The following is a 19,469-nucleotide window of genomic DNA, read 5'->3' as shown; positions in this document are numbered from 1 at the left end:
TCTCCTAGGCCCTGGTAACTTCTAGTCTACTTTCTGTCTCTCTGAATTGGTAATGGTCTACATGTTTCATATAAGTGGAATCATACAATATTTGTTCTTTTGTGTTTGGTTTCTTTCGGTTAGCATAATGTCTTCAAGACTGAACTATATTGTAGCATGTGTCAGAACTTCATTCCTTTTTTTGGTTGAATAATATTCCACTTTATGGATATCCCAAATTTTATTTCTCTACTCATCTACCGATGGACATCTGGGTTGTTTCCACCTTTCAGCTACTGTCAATAATGTCTCACTGCAGGTCAGACCCCCCAGGCTGGGATGACCCCCAGCCCAGCCTTCCTTCACAGCCCAGGCCCTCTCACAGCCCAGTGCTATGAACATTCACGCAACTGAACATACCTGTTCAAGTCTCTGTTTTCACTTCTTTTGGGTATATACCTAGAAGTGGAACTGATAGGTTATATGGTAATTCTATGTTTAACTTTTCGAGGTAATTCTATGTTTAACTCTCGTGTCTTTTTAAAAAATCAGCTTTACGGTAATGAGTTAAATAAATCTTTGACACGTGATCATTATACATTTGAATAAGACTCATGTTTTTACCCCTTTGAAAATTACATCTTGATAAGGGTGGTTTATTTACCTTGCTTTTTTTTTTTTTTTTTTTGAGATGGAGTTTCACTCTGTCTCCTAGGCTGGAGTGCAGTGGCATGATCTCAGCTCACTGCAACCTCTGCATCTCAGGTTCAAGTGATTCTCCTGCCTCAGCCTCCCGAGTAGCTGGGATCACAGGCACCTGCCACCACACCCAGCTAATTTTTGTATTTTTAGTAGAGACAGGGTTTCGCTATGTTGGCCAGGCTGGTCTTGAACTCCTGACCTCAAGTGATCTGCCCGCCTTGGCCTCCCAAAGTGCTGGGATTATAGGCGTAAGCCACTAAGCCCAGCCTACCTTGCTAACCCTTAAAGCAGAAAGCCGACACCTGCGCCTCCCTGTGACCCCCATTACTTACTGCATCTCCCTATAAGGAAGTATGAGAAATGAGGGCCCCCTTGTTTAACCAACGAGGCCAGCAAGATATTTTGGTAGATCCAATGAGAAAGGAAATTTTTAATTAGGGTCCTGTGGTAGTGATGGGAAATGAAGTCATGTGAGGGCTATAGAACATGTGTATCTTTATTATTGCTGGGAACATATGAAGATGGAACATCTTTCTCCTCTGGAACACAAAACAACTGTTGGTTCTCTACAGCATGATGACTTCTGCTAGGAAAGCGCTAGAGAAAAGCTTTGCTTTAGGTGAACTCTGGGACCAGGCAGACCACAAGGAGGCCCATTGGGAGAGATGCTAGAATTCTTTTTGTTCAGCCTCAAAATTTGCCTTCATTGGCATCTGACAGGGAAGGAGGCCCTGAGGAATCTTTTAGGCAGGGAAGGAAGAGGAGAAAAAGGACTTGGCCTGGAGTTTGAGGAGGAGGGTGGGCACAAAGGTGGGGGAGAGGGCGCAGTATACAGGTGGTGGGGAGGGAGTAGGGAGCAGCTGCACTGCCTGGGACCCAACTCCTCAAAGGGGATTTTTAGTTGCCTCTATGTGGTATTTTCTTCAAACTATACCACCCCACCAAAAAAAAAAAAAAAAAAAAAAAAAAGAATCTCTCCTAGAGCAGTGATCATACAGAAAATCAGAGGTGTTCTTGGTCTCACATATTTTTAATGTTTCAAACCAAGAAAGTTTTGCTTTTTTGAATAAGGCTGACATTTTAAAATACCTGTATTTCCCCCCTTACAGCTCAAAAGGAACTAACTGGATTTTGATCCCAGTTTTCTCACTTTTGAGACAAGATATGGAAGAGCAGATGAGTGCAATGGATGAATTTCACAGGTGGTTAAGAAGGTGCAGGAAAAAGAAAACCAGATTAAAAAAGAATGTCATGGTTATAAATATGATCCGAATATATCTATTTCTGAAAGCATACCGGGCAGGTTAAGAAAATAAAGGTAAAAACCTACTTTCTTCTGACACCCTTATTTTGCTATCTTGCAGGGCTAGGTCAAGATGAAATATATATAATAAGCAAAGAACTGCATGTGTCTTTGAGAGGGGCTGGGTGGTACAGGGGAGAGGGCCCGGGCTATGAAGGCAGGCGTGCTGGGGGTCATCCCAGCCAGAGGGGTCTGATTTGCAGTGAGGTCTAAAGCAAACCCTGGATCTCTATTTTCATATGTTTAGGGTGAGGACAATAATTCGTGCCTTAGAGGGTTGTTAGAAGGGTCATAATAGAAGGCCTCCAAGAAAAGCACGAAAAAAGTGCTGTGGAAACCTGGTCTTTGGTACGCATCACAGGTACACATCACATCACTTACTGCATTGTTCTGGAATAGTCCCTTTTTATATCTGTTGCTCTGGTGATACCAGAAGTTCCCTGTGACTTGTTTGCCTCTATAACCTCCTTGCCTGTAAGCCCAGTGACTGGAACATCATACCCAGCCACTCTGTCTTTTAGCAAACATTTACTAGGTCCTACCAGCTGCCAACTCTTGATAGCCACACTCTGCCCTCCAAACCACTGTTCTCTCCTTGCTGCCTCCTCAGCACCGAAGCCCCAGAGGCTCTGACCAGACCCCTGTGGTGGACACTGTGATGTGTGCCCAGATTCCCCTTCAGGACTGAAGGCCTTATTCCCTCAGCCGCGGAACTGCTGCTGGCTGACGGCCCTCTTTGGGAAGTGCCCAGCTACCTCCTCAGACAGAGATGCTTTGCCCAAGGCTATGCTTCCTCCTGGGGGCAGCCTGCATCTAAGGACTGGTCCCCTCACCCTGACTCAGAACAACTCTAAAGGACCAACCCAGCTCCAGAGCTCCCCAAGTGTCAGCTGAGGCTGTCATTAGGACAGCATCATAGCCCAATTTCTCCCTCCAACCAGTCCTGCATCTTTCCCTTAGACTCCAGATGCTGATCCCAGAAGTACCCCAATAAACTTCCCGCATGTGACATGCAGACCCCAGGCTGGGTTTGTGGCCTGTGCAGGCTCTGGCTTGGCATCTGGAAAGCCTCAATTCCAAGTGACACCAGGAGCTGTGATAGTCCCCAGGACCAGTCACTGACATAGGCCTCACTCACAGTTATATTTCTCTCTCCCCCTCTCTTCTCAAGCTTTTCTTATAAAATGCATTGGGAACCAAGGGTGGAGGATATAGGCCTGTAAGTGAATGATGACAGGAATGTGAGAGATGCTACAATAGAGACATGAACCTGGTGCTAAGCTGAACTTAACCTGGGGAATTTGAAGGAAGGCTTCCTGGAGGAGGTGCCATTTAAACTGAGTCTTGAAGGATGAGCTGAGGTTTGATGAGTGGGCAAGGATATGGGAAAGACATTCCAGAAAAAGGATACAACATGCTGGAAGGCACAGCAGAGTGTGTGGGCAGGGGGAGTAAGGGGCAATAAAGGCTGGGACAAGAGTAGAGACAGATCGTGCAGGGCCTTCTAGGCCATAGGAACTTGGTGCTCAGAAAACATCTGCTGAGTGAATGCCACATTCCAGTGTTGCCTAAGTTTTGGCCATTGGGGTACCAGTTTCACAAGTTTTGCTGTATGTAGGCACCACTGGTTCTATTTACAATTCACTTAATCTTTTTCTCTAAGTGAATTGTTATTTTTTTCTTAAACAAATCAATCTATATTAAAAGAAATTCTATATGGAAACCATAACCAAAACCAAAAGGAGTATCACTTGCCATAAATAGAAAGTGGCTGTATAAAGAAATACAATGAGAACAGAAGAGAGTGATTAAATTCTATGTAGATATTGTTGCCTGTCCATGTCTTTGAGCCTGAGGCCTGCTCTAGCTTTGTTACAAAAGAAGATTAGTAAGCATTACAGAAGTTGAAGAATAGCACCACACTGAGACCTTCTCCTTGATGTAATCAGAAAGCTGGAAAGAGAAGGAAAAGAGAATCATTTTCTCACCATGTAATTCAATGTTCTTTAAAGCTGTACTATGTGCCATTAAAATCGCCTTGGAGTTCCCTCTCTACCACTTCGCAGACTGTGAAAACAGTTGGTAAGCACTAAAGTAGCCTACAAATGTGGTTGTTATTGCCACTTTGCCGCTGCGGCCATTGGCTCTGGAGCCATTGCTTGGCTCAGCGAAGGTTTCCAAACCAGTGCCTTTGGCTACCCTCATCCCAACACTGTAGGGGGGAACCAGCAAGGGTGGGGCTGGAGAGAGGGGGACCCTGGGAATCCTAGACTCTGACTCAGAAGGGCCAGAGAGAGTGTCTTATCTTCCCACTCTGGGGAAGCTGGGACCATAGGAGGGGCACAATTTCTCCAAGGCCACAGGGGTGGTTAGTGTTAGCAGTCTAGGGAACTGTTAACATGAAAAAAAACAATAGTATAGTTCATTGTTTTAGGCTACTGATCCCAGTAGGTGTTATCTGCAAGGCTGGAGTACAGAGTGTGGGAGAAGCCAGCCCATGGGGCCTGAGAGCATGGGGCACCATCAGAGATATCAAACTGCTGGGCTCTTCAGCCTGGCTGAGGTTGGCGGTGGGCCTGAGGCCTGTGTGATGGGCAGTGTGGAAAGAACCTACCAGAGGCTCAAGTGTTTATAAAAGAAACCCAAGGAAATGAGGGAGGCCAGCACATCAGAGCTGCTCCAAAGGGCAGTGCCAGGTCAGCCAGGGACATCCTGGGACTGGGCAAAGCAACTAAGCTTTGGAGTTTGATGGGCCTGTGTTCAATCCCCGTTCTGTCACTTCCTAACTATGTATGACTTAAGGTAAGTCATTTCAGTCACTTAAGCCTCCTCACTGGAGTATAATGTGGGTAAGGATGGTACCCACCTCACAGGGTTGTTGTGAGGATCACACAACCAATACAATCAATTCAAAGACAATGCATCTCAGTCAATCTTGGTGCTTTATTTGCCTCCTGGACTCCTGCTAAAGTGCTGAATTTACTTTTGCAATACCAAGGCATGTAGGCAAGGAGAGGCAGGAAAGGGGAGGCAATTAATGCAAAGCTCCTAGCACAGGGCCTGGTACATTACTTAGCATTGCTTCCCTCCCCACCCTCGCCCCTGCACCCTGCGCAACCAGATTCCTGACCATACATTTTCTTCTCTCTGGCTCCCTCCCCTAGTCCAGACTCCCAAGCCCATACCTCCAGGCCCTGTCTGACCTATTCTTGTGCTCGCCTGGCCCACTTATCTCAGCTATGGGGTTAATGAGGAGTCTTTCAAGTATATGCAGATAACAAAGTTGAAGGGTCACACTTCACAGGGTGGGACAGGGACCTCCTTCACCTAGAGACAGGGGAAGGTGGATGCTCTAGGGCCGATGCCTGGCCAAGCAGCTTGTGCGGCTCACTGGAGGGAGAGGCCAGCTGTGGCCTCTGTCTGTCGAGGTAGAGGTAGCGTCTCTGCTGGTAGAGAACAAAGAAAAACTCTGGTCTCCTGTGGCATTAGAAGGCAGTGCCTGAAGCAAGTCCCTCCATTAAAAGCTACAAGACGGAAGGTTAAATATAGCCCTTTCCAGTTGTCTAGGACAAAGATTTATGAAATGTCAGAGCTGTGTTAGAGTGAGAAACGATCTTATCTCAGCTCTGTTTTTAGAGAGTAGAAAGGAGGCAATAGAGAAGAGAAATAATTCCGGACTTTCACCAGTGGGCCATGGGAGGCCATCACAGGATTTTGAGCAGCTGCGTCTGTTTTTTAAAGGCTCGCTCAGGCTGCAGAGTGGAGAATGGGCTGGAGAGTGGGAAGCAGGGAGCCACATAGGAGGGAGAGAGATGAGGGAGGCCAAACCAGGGGAGAAGTTGTGAAGGTGGAGGTCGGGGGGGTGTTGGGCCTTCATCCCAGGTGAGGGTGGCCCCTCCTTCCCATTCTCTCTCCCTCGGAAGCAGAAAGCTCGCTCCTACATGCCCTTCTTCTCTAGGGCTCACTCTGCGTCGCTGTGAAAAAAGTAACCTGCAAAAGTTACCAAGACCCTTGGCTCCTTCTCAAGGCAGGCCACTGCACCCATGGAGGGTCTGTTGGAAAGTTCCTCCTTGTCTACAGACCTCAGCTTTGCCTCCTGAGGCCCCACGCAGACCCCATCTACTCCCGTCATCCGGTGACAGTCCCTCAAAGACCTGAAGACCAAAGATCACTTTCCTCTGATTCTTCTCCATGCCAAACAGCATGGAAGTGTGGTCCTCACGGGACTTCGGTTTTGGTCCCGTCACCACTTTAGCTCATAAACTGCTTTTGAGCATACACCTGATGCAAAGGGCCAACTAAAACTCCAGAGACACAGCATGGACTCAGTCTGTCCTGCCAGCTACCTCCACAAGCAGTAGCTTTCAGACATTTTCAAGGGCATGTCACTGCGGCATCACGCGCCCCCTCCCCCACCACCACGTGGCTAGTCTTCTTCACAGAAGCCAGAGAGGGGTCCTGGTGTGGCACAGGGCCCTGTACTTGCTTCTGCCTTACTGCCAGGAGGTCTGGCTTGAATTGCAATTAGAAAGCTCTTGGTCCCTTGGTAGCAACCTGTGTGCACAGAAGACCAGTGACAGGAACCCCTTTCCTGCGTCTCTTTGCCTACATGCCTTGGTATTGCAAAAATAAATTCAGCATTTTAGCAGGAGTCCAGGAGGCAAATAAAGCCCCCAGATTGAATAAGATGGATTAAATGAGATGGAATTTTCTACCACCAAAGGGACAAGGCCTCAGAATCTGGGACAAGAGTAGAGGAAGTAAGAGGTGCAGTAATTCTTACACACACACACACACACACACACACACACGTGCAGAATTCCTCCATCACTTTCATTAATCCTTTAGGATCTCAGAATATCAGGGTTGGGATGTGATCACATCCACCCTCTCTTCCAAAGCCATCCGATTATGAATTCCCTTCAGAGGATCTCAGTTAAGTGGCCATCCTGGCCCTCCGTGCACACCTCTAGAACGCAGTCCCACTCCCTCCCAAAGCAGCCCAGGCTGCCCCAGCATAGCTGTGAGTGCAGAAAGCTCCTCCTCTTCCATGAGCCCCAGTGCCTTCCCTTCTTCCCTCTGCTGAGCATGCACCCCTCCTCCCCCAACGACTCACCTCCCCGGATCCAGAAGAGGGTGACAGAGTCGGTTCTCTCCATCCCAGCGGTGTGGATAACCAAGAATCCACATCCAGCAAGTCCTCATGCATGAGAAAAGTGTGTGCTGAGCCCACACTGGGGGCAGGGAGCCGACGGGCTCCACACTGTCCCAAACCCTGTCCCTAGGCTCCTCAGTGGGTGCCCAGGGACTTTCCTGAACCCCATTTCCCAGCACCTTGGTCCCATCGATCACATACTCCTTTGCCCATTGAAGTTGTTCCTGGGCAGCCCAGCCTAGGGAAAGCAACTGAGGATTCAAAAGTGAGTTTCCTCTCTCTTTCCCCACCCTGCTGCACTCCACCCACAGCCACCCTGGACCCGTCGGCCCAGTCACAGCGGATAAGCCAGGGAAGTTTACTGTGAGTTGGGCTTGTCTTTCTCTAGGTAAGGTTCTCAGCCAAAGGCCCGAGTCAGAGCCCCTCGGAGGGCTGACCTCCCGCTCAGCGGCTGTCCTGCAGTGAGGGGAAATGAACAGGAACTGGCTGTCTGAGTCAGCGCCCCTGGTCTATTGTCACTGTGCGGGCCCCTTCCTTCCCAGAGGAGAGGCGTGCACAGGGATAGGTCTTGTTTTTTGCAAGTCTCTCTTCCACACACACACTTTCTCTCTTGGCCTGGAACGAGTCTGTGAACTACGGCTGGATGCAATTCCATTCAATTTCCCCCAACGCCTAGCAATGGCCTACTCTACAGCACATAGAGGTCATCTCCTATCATCCTCACCACAGAGGAGCTAAAGACAACTAGTTCCATTTAATCCAGGAGGAAACTGAGGCTCAGAAAGGGAAAGGGGCTTTCCCAAGGCCCAATGGCTAAAGGATGAGACTTGGGGTCATCCAGCTTGCTCTTCGTGGCATCAGGAGAACCCTGTCGATCTTCCCTACCTCTTCACCCACCTACACTTCTGCCAATAGACTGCAGATTCCAGCAAAGCCTATTTCCTGGTGCACAAAGCACAAGAGAATCACTGGCTTTCAAACACTGAAAACATATCTTGTTCCAATTTGTTTCTCTTTGTTTGGAAGGACAAGGACCCAGGAAACAACTCGCATGTGGGAGAAGCTCCTTACAAAGGGACTTCTTTGTTCTTCATTACTAAATGACTACATTGGCAAAATGAGCATGGGCGATGGATTGAGCCCTCGTTCCAGTAACTGTCTTCTAATCAGAAGAGAGGCATCACTGGCTCTTGCTCACAGGGTGGAAAGAGACTCAGCGTGAGATTTATTCTCTTTTCTATCTTTGCCAGGGACACAGAAAGATAAGGAAACAGCTTGAAGGAAGGCTCAAGATGGAGGTCTACCTTCGCACATGGCCAGAGCCACCTGCGTTGAAAAGACTTTCAACTCTTTGAGGGCAGGGCCAGGGCTCATGCATGGGTCTCTGGAGACCCTATCTTCAGAATGTATTTGTACAGCATGGTACAGAAGCCATAGAAAAAGACTGAGGTGAAATCCCCAGACAAGGAGAATGCATTGTGTCCCTGAGCTGGGAAGAGGGTTAGTTTCCAGGAGCAAGGAATGGTTAGATGCATTCAAGAATTTAAGTAGTCCGAGGCGTAAGCACTGTTCACTTTAGCACCACTCAGAGGGTGACCTTGGCAAGGATGGCTTCACGGAGGCCAGAATGCAGCAGGTTAAGGAGGGAAATGGGAGGGGAGGGGAGACACCTCTCAGGAAGTCTGGCTGTGGTTAGAGAGGAAAGAGGGCCGTAGCTGGAGGGAGAGGCAGAACTGGAGAAGGGAGTCAGATGTTTGTCAGGATGGGAGAGATGCTGTGTGTTTTTAAGTTGAGGAGCTTCTGTGAAAACTGCAGTTCCACCCTACCCTCTGTACTCTCTGAAGGCTGAACTTCACTTCAGACCAATTAAACCAGAACTTCTGAGGGGTGGAGCCTAGGCATTGATACTGCTTCAAATCTCCCCAGGTGGAGAACCATTGCACCAGTTTTTAGGAAAGTCCAGTCTTAAAGCCCAGCTAGTGTGCTAAAAGCAAGGACAGCCTGACTGTCTTACCCCCCTCACATTGGCAGATTAGCATAGGGACTAAGAAGACAGACTTGGGAGCCCTACTGCCTGGGCTCAAATCCCAGCCTCACCATTTACAGCCTGTGTGCCCTTGGGCATGTCACTTAACCTCTCTGAGCCTCAGTTTCTAATCTATAGGTCACTTATGTAGTCTATGGTTTCTCATTTATATGTGCCCTTTAGGAGCTAATAAAAGGACCTATGCCATAAAGTTGCTATGTTGACTCAGTGAGTAAATATCTGCACACTGCTCAAGCTACTGCCTGGCTCCACAGAAGCCTTGCTGGAGCTGGCCCGTGTTTCCTAGCAGTCCTCCTATGGCCTTTCTGACCGGTACCCTGGGCCTTCCCTCTAAGGCGCAGGAGGGCCACCTTTCTAAAACACTGCTGCTCCTACTCTGGGCTTGGCTCTCCCACTGGCTATTCTCTCTGGCCTGCCTCACACATACCTGAGTTTGTCATCCCGTTTCACAGTCACATCTCACCCCGGATCCCTCTGGGCTGGAGGTGGCTGCTGTTGCTGTGGTAGGAGCTGCCATTGCACATTGCACATGGCCAGAGCCACATGTTATTTGAGATGGGAAGACTCCACAAATTAGAGTCCCAGTCCATATTTGTCTTTTGTTCCCCCAACTCAGGTTTGGGGGTTCTTTGGGCTGGAATCATGGTAAGCTATTGTCCCTGGGTGGGGAAATGGCTGTGTATATAAGTTTCCATGACACAGACCTCATGTTTCTGGGGTTGGAGACCTATTAATGAGGGCGGTGGGGAGCCATCTTCGTCCTCAGAACCAGCAGTGTGACCTCTGGCTCTGAGCATCATGACTCTCAACCTTTCCAACCTCGCTCTGTACCCTGGGCAGACAGCTCCCATCCCCCAAGCCAGCCAGGAAGACGGTTATGGTGCAGGGTTGGGATAGTCAAGATTCTGGCAAGGGAGAGGCTAGAAGTGGCAGTATTCAAAGTGGGGAGGTGGGGGGAGTGTGAAGAGCTAAGCCTGGGAAGCTAGAAACCCCTAAAGCCAGGTCCCAGAAACAGAAGCAGGGCCCCAGGCTGCTAGGTGGGTCAGAATATTCCACAGGGGCAGTGAATGCCTTTTATCTCCTGTGTGGCATGGGAAAGGGGATTGCACATCTCTGAGACAAGCTTAAAGGGCCCGAAGAGCACCCCACCTGTACCCCACCCTGACCAGGCCTATGAATTCCACAAAAGGAATTGATAGAGGTGGCTCTGTGCTACCCTCCTCAATGCCAGAAACAAAACTCAGAGAACACACTCCACCTGAATTGTGGGGAGCAATTAGGAGCCTCACCCTGCTCCTGGGACCCCATACCCCTCTGTCTGTGCTCTGGGAGATTTTGACAGGAAACTGACTTTTGAAATAGAAAATCTGCTATTGAGAGAAATGAAGGTTTCATCAAAGACAATTTACTCCACATGACTGGAGATGGCACTTAGGAGGCCACGTTAGCCCAGATTGTTTGAAAGTACTGCCTAGGGGTGATGAGGAGCTGACACATCAGTGTGCAGGGTCTCCTACCAAGGACATCTTTCCTTGTAGTCTCAAGCATCATTTTTGCCTCTTTTCAATGTCAGAGCCTTGTCTGGTTTCTCCCAGCTTGATAATGGCTGTACGGCCATGACCATGTGGCCTAGGGTGTCTCTACTCTGTTAATGAGGAAATCCCAGAGGTCATAAGGACAACTCTTGGGCAGTGGTGGTGGCAGTGGTGGGGAAAGAAGCTGGACTGTTGCCCCTATTGATCTCTGTAGCTGCATGACCCTGGGAATGTCATCTTACCTTTGTGGATCCATAAAATGAAAGGTTTGTGGGAGATTAGTGGTTTCTAAGCACACACCTCACCTTTACTAAAATGCCTGGGTCTCACCATAATGGAGACAAAAAAATCTGCTTTTCTCGTGGAAGACTTTTCAATGTTGCCATGCAAAAATAATAATATGCATGACCATATATAATATACACTGTGCTCGGCTGGGCTCGGTGGCTCACATCTGTAATCCCGGCACTTTGGGAGGCCGAGGCAGGCAGATCACCTGAGGTCGGGAGCTCGAGACCAGCCTGACCAACATGGAGAAACCCCATCTCTACTAAAAATACAAAATTAGCTGGGCATGGTGGCGTATGCCTGTAATCTCAGCTACTCGGGAGGCCGAGGCAGGAGAATCGCTTGAACCCAGGAGGCAGAGGTTGCAGTCTGCTGAGATCGTGCCATTGCACTCTAGCCTGGGTGACAAGAGTGAAACTCTGTCTCAGAAAAAAAAAATACACACACACACACACACACACACACACACACACACACTGTGCTCCCCCAAGACCCCCTCCACATCCCTCTCACCCCCTCGTTGAGAACCCCTGGTTCAGGTGATTTTTAGAGACCCTTCCTACCCTGATCATCTTGGACAATAACAATGGCAGCTCACACACGCTCCTTGCAGCTCACACACGCTCCTTGCAGCTCACACATGCTCCTTGCTTACTACATAGCAGGTGCTTTACATGCAGCACCTGATTTCATCCTCACAACCACCCCATGAGGTAGGCACTATTAATTCCAACTGACCAAGGAGGCTCGATGAGCTTAGGTCACTCGCCTGAAGACACACAGCTTGTAACTGGCCAAGTCTATCTGAGAATCCAAGAGCTGTGGAAGTCTTCACCATGTTCAGAGTTCAAGCATTTTAGAGGAAGAGAAAAACCCACAACATTTTCCTGATGATTTCCCATCCAAGGCAAAAACTAGAAAGCTTTGCTTGCTTAATCAGATTTCAATGGCACCCAGCACTGAGAGAAGACAAGGTGGTTGCTAACTGAAGCCACCCAGCAGCACAGGCCCAGGCTGGCTTTGTTGTCAACTGGGTGTGACAGTGGAAAACAGTATCTAACACTCTTGTTTCAAAGCATCCGTACACATGCCATGATAAGGTTTTACAATATGCAGCATTTTACACTTCACAAGGTCTTTGAGAACGTCCCAGATCATTTGCTCCTCAGGCTATTATTATCAACATTCCTACATTGCAGATGAACAAACTGAGGATACAGGGGTGAAATAGCTTCCTCTAACATAAGGATCTGAACTTGAGTTCAAACGTGCAGCTTCCCACACTAACTTCATGATCTCTCCCCATTCCTTGTAGCTGCCTCTCTCCAAAAAGGTACCTAGTTTTGTCTTTATGTCTTCCGAGTGTGTTCGCTGGCTCAGTGAAATGATATGATTTGGTTTCTCAGCTTGACAGAATGATTTCCCAGTGTAATGGTTGTATGTGTTAATGGCTTTTATTATTCTTTGCACAAACAACATTATAACAACATTAATGGAAATCTAAGGGAAAGAAAAATCCACCAAGCCCGCCACCCACAATAAATCAAGTTTTGATTTTTCCACAATTCTCTTCCAATTATTGGCCATGTGCAGACATACTTTCTGCAGGGTTTGTGAAGCTCAGCATAGAAACAGTTTTGTGTTTTGCCTTTTGCATGTTATACTTTATTATAAGCATTGTTCATGTTGCTCAAGTCTTAATAATTAGCTTTCATGGTCCACCATATTTCAGTGAAGTTGGATGCAACATATTTATTTTGCCATTCCCCTGGTATTTGACATTAGGGTGGCCGTTGTATCTTTCTTTTTACACCTGCTTTTTGCTTCCTTCTATGTTCTGGCCCAGAAAATGTAGGCATATCACGATTGGCCCCAACCCCCAGGGCCTGTGCCTCTGCCTCCAACACATCTCTGAGTCGTGGGAGGAGAGCACCAGGAAATATTTTGTTCGGTGGCCTAGAATGTTAACTTCTTCCGTACCTTCCAATGGACTCATTAAGTCTGACTAGAAAATAGGTCTTTAGGAAGAAGGTCCCAGGGGGATAGGGGTCAATGGACTCCCTTATAAGTCTCTGCCACTTTAGCTTCCACCATACTGAAATCAAGGATGTGAGAATTCAATAAACTTGTGAAGATGAAAGAGCCAGGTCAACTATAAAAATGCCTTGCAAATGTAATGAGATGATTTCCTCATTTTGTTTAGGTACAGAGAAGAGAACGGTGGACTCATTTTCATCCTCAAGCACAGGCCACCGTGTTTACAGCACTGATTCGGTTGCTTGCGGGGAGAGGGATGTTGGAAACCAGCATGATACCAGTTGTCTGGATCTGAAGCCTCTCTCAGCCTAACCTGGTTTAGGCTTAAATTCAAGAATCCTCTACTTTCTTATTACCTCAGGAATCCCTGGCTCTAGCTTCCGGACCCAGCATGGAGTCCCCAATGAGTTCAGTTATTCCAATAATACAAATATGCCATCAAACAGATATGTGGTGGGACTTCTACAAGGCTGGGCATTGCAGCCCTTGTTGCCATAGAGATTTGCTAGCCCTACCACAAGCAAGCCCAGACCCCTCCTTCCACCACATCCAGTCTCCAGGGTTACTAATGCCTGTCACAGATGCAAAGATGCTGAGAAGCACATGGTATGGTGCAATAGGCAAAGGCTTGAGAGTTAGGCAGATTTGGGCTCAAATCCTGGCTCTACAACTTCCTTGTTATCGGATCATGGGGCAGCTCTCCCTTAGAGTCTCAGTTTTCTTATCTGTAAAATGGCATCAATAATCCCTGCCTGGTGGTTTTTCTGAGTTAAGTAAAGTTGTGGATGAAAAGTGCTGGCATATAATATGTGCATGATAGATATTAACTCTCTTTCTCTTCTCTATGGGATGCTAGTTCAAATAGATGGTTCATATATGCACAGCTATGCGTATGCTGTATAGTGACGGTGGCGCTAGCATGCATCCCCCTCCCCACCACATACAGATTCACAGGGTGACAGGGCTACACTCACTCAATAGGCCAAAGGGGCTGTGAGAGTTGGTGAGAACTCAATCCCAACTCATGAGCTTGGCAGACAAGGCTTTCCAATCTTAAAGCAACCTATGCTCTAAGGTCCTGTTGAGTTTCCATGTGCTGCGACTGCCCCGCTCCCCCCTGCCCCCACCCTCACCCCTACTGGCTGTGTGGCTGGTTTTGCTCATGCTTTCCCTGCTGCAGCTCAGCCTGGCTGCTCCTCCACAGTCTCCTAAACCTGTGGGGCTCACTTCTGGCTCCAGCCTCTGGGAAAAGTTTCCTCCCCCTGCAATAATAATCACCCTTCTTCCTTTGAAAAACAATTTCAACTTTCAAAAGCTTTCCTAGCTACCTCACATTGCATCTTCCCAATTACCCTGGGAATGTGCTAAGGATCCCCCCTGAGGATTTGTAGCTTTTTATAGCCAAAGGACAGAGGTAGCAGAGGTGGATGACCTGCCTAAGATCACCCTGCAGGTTACTGGGTAAGAGAGATCGGAACCCAAGTCTTCTGAGTCTTGGTCAAGGGTTCTTTCCCACCCTTTGGTATACAAATTGTAGCCCTTGCCCTAGAAAAGTTTATATTTTACTAGGGGGAGATAAACATGCAATAACAAGTATAAAAATGATAATACCAGCAATGATAAAATGATGTAAAAGGTATCAATTTAGTACTGAGGAGCGGGTGATGAACTTTATTAATTAATTTTGTATGAAGTAAGGCGGTCAGTCAGGGACAGTTTCAGAGAAGAGGAAACACAGGATCAGGATTCTGAAGGCTGAAGAGAAAACTGTCAGGAGAAGATAGCAGGTAGAGGAGGTGTTCCAGGCAGAGGAAAGTGTATTAGTGAAAGCATGGAAATGCTGAATGGGAGCATTTGGAGACCTTCAACTCATTCAGTACGGCTGGATCAAGTTCAAGGTGAGAAATGATAGCTGGTGAGGCTGGAGAAGTAGGAGGGGCCCAATCATGAAAGATCTCTAAGTTGTGCTAAGGAAAATATACTTTATCCTAGAAATGGGTGCTTCTCAAGCCTCAGGCATTGGTATCTCAGTTTCCCAACTTTTGCCATTTCCATGTGCTTCCTATGCTACTATTTACTTCATCATTTTATTCAAAAAGACTCACTTTAAAAACATTTAACCTTACCTTAATTTAAAAAAATATGAGAAATCATGGGTTTGATGTATTAGTTATATATTTTTTGAATACACATTAAAATATATACAGAACTTGAAAGGCAAAAAGAGTTTTCTCTGTTACACCTACAATGATCCCCTGGGCCACCTGAGATCCACTCCACACTTGGGGAGCAATCGTAATCTCTCGTACCCCAATTAGTAAGACTTGAGTTCATAGCAAGGGAGCACAGGGACAGCTCATTCTGGTGGCTGTGTTGGGCGTGCCCAGGAGAAGGTCAGAGGTGGATGCAGGCAGCCCAATTCTGGAATAAGCGAGAGTGACCAAAGGCCTGGATTTGGACTCTGACAGTAGGATAAGAGAGGGGCTCAGATGTCTCAGAGGAGGCCTCAAAAATGAATACTTTTTGAATGAATGAGCAGATAGATGGATGAGTGAAAACTGTAAAGTGTGTAGTGAGGGAGAGAGAGAGAGGAGTGAAGGATGACTACCAGGATGCTAGTTTGGGTTACTGGAAAGACAGTGGGGTCACTAAGAGAAAATGGAAGAGAGAAAAGCGAGCAAGAAGAGAAAGAGTGGCACAAGTTTAGCCCAGTGGGAGTGAGTGTTCAATTGGGGCTTCTGGGATAAGCTAGGGATTGTGAGTGAGCAGGTGTGGTGTTGTGGTAAGGTGAGGACCAGGAGGTGGAAGGGAGAGGGAGGGAAAAGCAGTTATGAGGCTACCTCCTCGTGCTGCCAGAGGCTGTTCCCATAGCTACTACGTCTAGGATGACCCTGGATTGGAGCTGGCATTGAAGATACAAAGCAACTTCTAAGAAATGAAACAATAGCCAGTAACTGTCCCAAGTTGTCACATCAGCAATTATGTAAAAAGTTATCTTCAAGCTTCTGTACTGGGCTGCACAGAGCATCTCCATGTAATACCAGTAGGTCCTGAGCCTTCAGCTCCAAGGCAGAGAAGCAGGAGACTCTGAGGTGGTGTTTGGGCCATTCACCTAATGGTGGCCTTGGAAGAGTATGTCCCTGAAAGATTCCAAAGAAACTTCAATGCTCAGAATTTTTATTCTTTAGCTCAGTCCACCACAGAGACCCAAATTCAGCCCATATAGGAGGCTAAACAAAGCCCTGCTCTGACAGGCGGGCTCCAGAGACAGTTACCCTGCCTGCTAGCATATACCAAGTTGCTTTCCTGTAGCTTCTCTCCCCACAACGCCCTGTAAGAATCGCATTGTAGGGCTGCCCCTGGGACTGGCTGGCCTTGGACAACTACCCTCAACTGCGTAGCCAGCTGAGTCCCCAGAAAGAGGCAGAGGCAACCCTCTGGGCCTGAGCATGGCACACTTTTGGCAAGAAAACAATCCATTTATTGCTTTCTTATGGTAAACGTGAGTCAAACTTGGCAAAAACTTTTCCTTCCTTCCCACTGGCCTGAATGGTGAATGAGAGCTTCCCAAACAGGCACAGAGGGAACTGCAGGCTCCTCCTGGACTCTGTGTGATGCAAAGGGTGTGTGTGTGTGTGGTGGTGGTGGTGGGGGCGGTGGGTGCTGACAAAGTAGAAGAGGGAACTCCACCAAGACAGAGGGAGGAGGGCACAGAGAGAAAGTGCTTGCGACCCTAGTGCATGAAGCCTAACCCCAGGCAGCAGTGGAAGGTACTTTCAAGTGGCCAATGGGTAGATAGGAGGGTAAGAGTTGGTGGAAGTGGGTGAATGGATGAAGAGAAGTTGCTTCCAAATTGTTCTTGCACCGCCTGGGAAGGTGAGCTAGGAAAAGTTGTCTGCAGACCTTGATTTCCACAGTGTCAGCATCCAGGAAGGAGTTGTTGGGGAGAACTATGCCAGCACCCTTGAGTCCATATCTGGAGAGGGGCAAGGAAGGGGCAAAGCAGAGCACACCCAGGGGTAGGGGAACAACAAACTCAAGGCTGGCAAATGCTCCTCTCGCCCATGCATGAGGAGAGCTCTGTCAGGGCTGGGGCAGGGAGGTGGGGGGCAGGGCATTACACAGCAAGAAACAGATTTGTCTGGATCGTTCCATGCATGCAGCATATGAGGTAGAGTCAGGAGAGGTGTAGGTGTACATGTTCAGGGCGGGTATGGGGGCTGGGGCGGGGGGAGATGAAGGTTTGAATAACAAAGGAGGCTCGGCTAGTAAAGAATAAGCCATGCATGGTTCCAAGATTCTGCCTACTGGATCCAGGGAGAAAGCACAGTCCTAGCCATGAACTTCAGTCATTGGCACGCTGCTCACTTCTCTGACACTCCAGCCACCCTCCAGAGGCTACACAGGGTTGCCGGCAAAGGGGCTGGCCCCTCCCAGCTCAGGGTGCTCTGACTTATGCAATTCAGCCTGGCACAGGAGCAGGGGAGCTGGGAGTTCACCCTCATTTCCCTCGGGTTCTCTCCCTGCCCCCTGCCAGCCCCTGCAAGTCACACCAAGGGTCAGGGGCCCCGCATGGCAGCAGCTGGGAGGCCCTGGCTGTAGGAGCCCCGGAAAAGGAGGGAAGGGAAAAGAGTACCTGTTGCTGAATGCATCCTGCTTTGGCTCTTACTCCTCGGTTGCTTGTGGTGAGAGTTGCCCATCATTCTGCTCTGGACTGGCAGCCACCGCGGCGGCCGCTGCCACCTCCTCCTCCTCCTCTTTCTCCTCCTCCTCCTACTCCTCCTCCTCCTCCTCCTCCTCCTCCTCCTCTGCCTGTGCTCCTCCCCAGGTGCTTACATCACCTCAGCTTTGCTTCTCACATACATGGCTCTTCCAAATCCCACTTGTGCCCCTGGCACAGAATTATACAGATCTGAGCCTCTCACTTGGACTAGAGCCTGCTAGGAGCTTCTCTCAGTCTCTCTCAGTCTCTCTCTCTCTCCCTTCCTCCCTCTCTCTCCCCCTCCCTTTCTCCCTCCCCCTTGCTCAGTGCTCCACTCGGGGTCGAGCAGCCCAGGTTCCAAGAGAAACCCTAGCAAGCCCTGAAAGTGGCCCCCACTTCATCTGCCTCTGCAGAAAGGGCCAGCACAGGCACCCTCCGGGACCCGACTCCCCCACCCTCACCGTCCCTGGCTGTCTCTGCTCTCAGTGCTGTCATTCCTGCTGCCGCTCGCTCGCTCACTCACTTGCTCACTCTGTCTGCAGAAGCTTGCAGGAGCGCAGGGCCAATAACAGAGCCTAATCCAGGAGTGTGACAAGGACTAGTGAAGGAATGTGCTACCCAGGAATTCTAAGTGACACAGCTCCCTGCTCCACTGGGGGATGGATCCAGTTCTGTAAGTGACAGCTGCCAATGAGCTCTGGGCTCCAGTCCTGACAGAAATCTGGGAAAATTTGGGCAGAGCACAAAGCTGTCAGGCTGCAGACTTGGAGCTAGCACAGCCAGATGCCACAAGAATGCCCAGTGTGGCCACCAGGTGTACTTGTTTCCTTGTCAGACACACCTGAAGCCTCACTGCGCTCTCCCCTCCCTTGCCTGCTTTGCCTTCCCAGGGGAGGGCAGAGCTGGCAGCCCAGAGATTCGCAGACTGGAACTGGGACCCTTGGCAGCCAATGAGAGGGCTCCTTCCATGAGTCCCACAGCAAATACATGCGCTCTCTCTCTCTCTCTCTCTCTCTCTCTCTCTCTCTCACACACACACACACACACACACACATGCACACACACACGGACACACTTATGCAGCTGCTCACTGTGAGTGCTGCAGCCCTGTGGGATAAGTGACACGGGGCAGGTGGTGCTAGCTCAGTAGCCCATTCCAGCCCCAGCAGCCTGGCTGTGAGGAAGGGCTGTGGCTCCTGGAACCAACTCTGCCACAGCTAGACAGCCTCAAGTGCCTTCACTCAGGCGAGTGGTGGTACTGCTCAATGCTGATGTCATCAGATTTGTGCTCACTGGGACAGGGGGCCTGTCTGTAATAGTCATGGCCACGGAGCACTGTGGGTGTGGGTCCGGCTAGAGCTTCAGCCTGGAAGACTTGGGGCTCTGTGCCACACAGAAAGCAGAGCTTTCTGACTTTGGGGCAAGAGATCTAAAGTGGGATGCCTGCATCCATCTGCCCACTCATCTGCCCAGTCATTCAGTCATTCTTTCAGCAGTTCCCAGGGATCTGCTCTGGCCAGGCTCTGTGTGAGGGTTGGGACATAGAGGTGCCAGTCATTGCCTAGGAGGGTGTGAATGACATGTCCACAGGCCATGACAATACAGAGAAGGATCAATAATGTTGTGGGACTATCAAAGAGAAGCTTCTTCAGTCTGGAAGGTCTGGAGATACCTTCCCAAGGGAGGTGATGCTTGGACTGGGTCATGAAAGATGAAGAAGA

At 48.9% G+C, this 19,469-nt stretch overlaps 1 protein-coding gene across 3 annotated transcripts in view; it reads right to left on the bottom strand.

The window, feature by feature from the left end:
• The window catches only part of NHSL2 (NHS like 2), a 242,756-nt gene that overhangs the window by 65,983 nt on the left and 157,304 nt on the right, over nt 1–19,469 (bottom strand). The window contains exon 1 of one of the 3 annotated variants that reach the window (XM_054470819.2): nt 17,683–17,990. The exons of 1 other annotated variant lie outside the window; for it this stretch is intronic. In XM_054470819.2, the coding sequence (XP_054326794.1) occupies nt 17,683–17,749 (67 nt within the window). In that variant the 5' untranslated portion in view covers nt 17,750–17,990. Of the gene's footprint in view, nt 1–7,100; nt 7,561–17,682; nt 17,991–19,469 lie in introns of those variants that run through there. One more of the 3 variants, XM_063660748.1, reaches the window with a different exon arrangement.

Source organism: Pongo pygmaeus, chromosome X (assembly GCF_028885625.2).
Source record: "Pongo pygmaeus isolate AG05252 chromosome X, NHGRI_mPonPyg2-v2.0_pri, whole genome shotgun sequence".
Lineage (NCBI taxonomy): Eukaryota > Metazoa > Chordata > Mammalia > Primates > Hominidae > Pongo > Pongo pygmaeus.
This window is presented reverse-complemented; position numbering and strand designations above follow the sequence as displayed.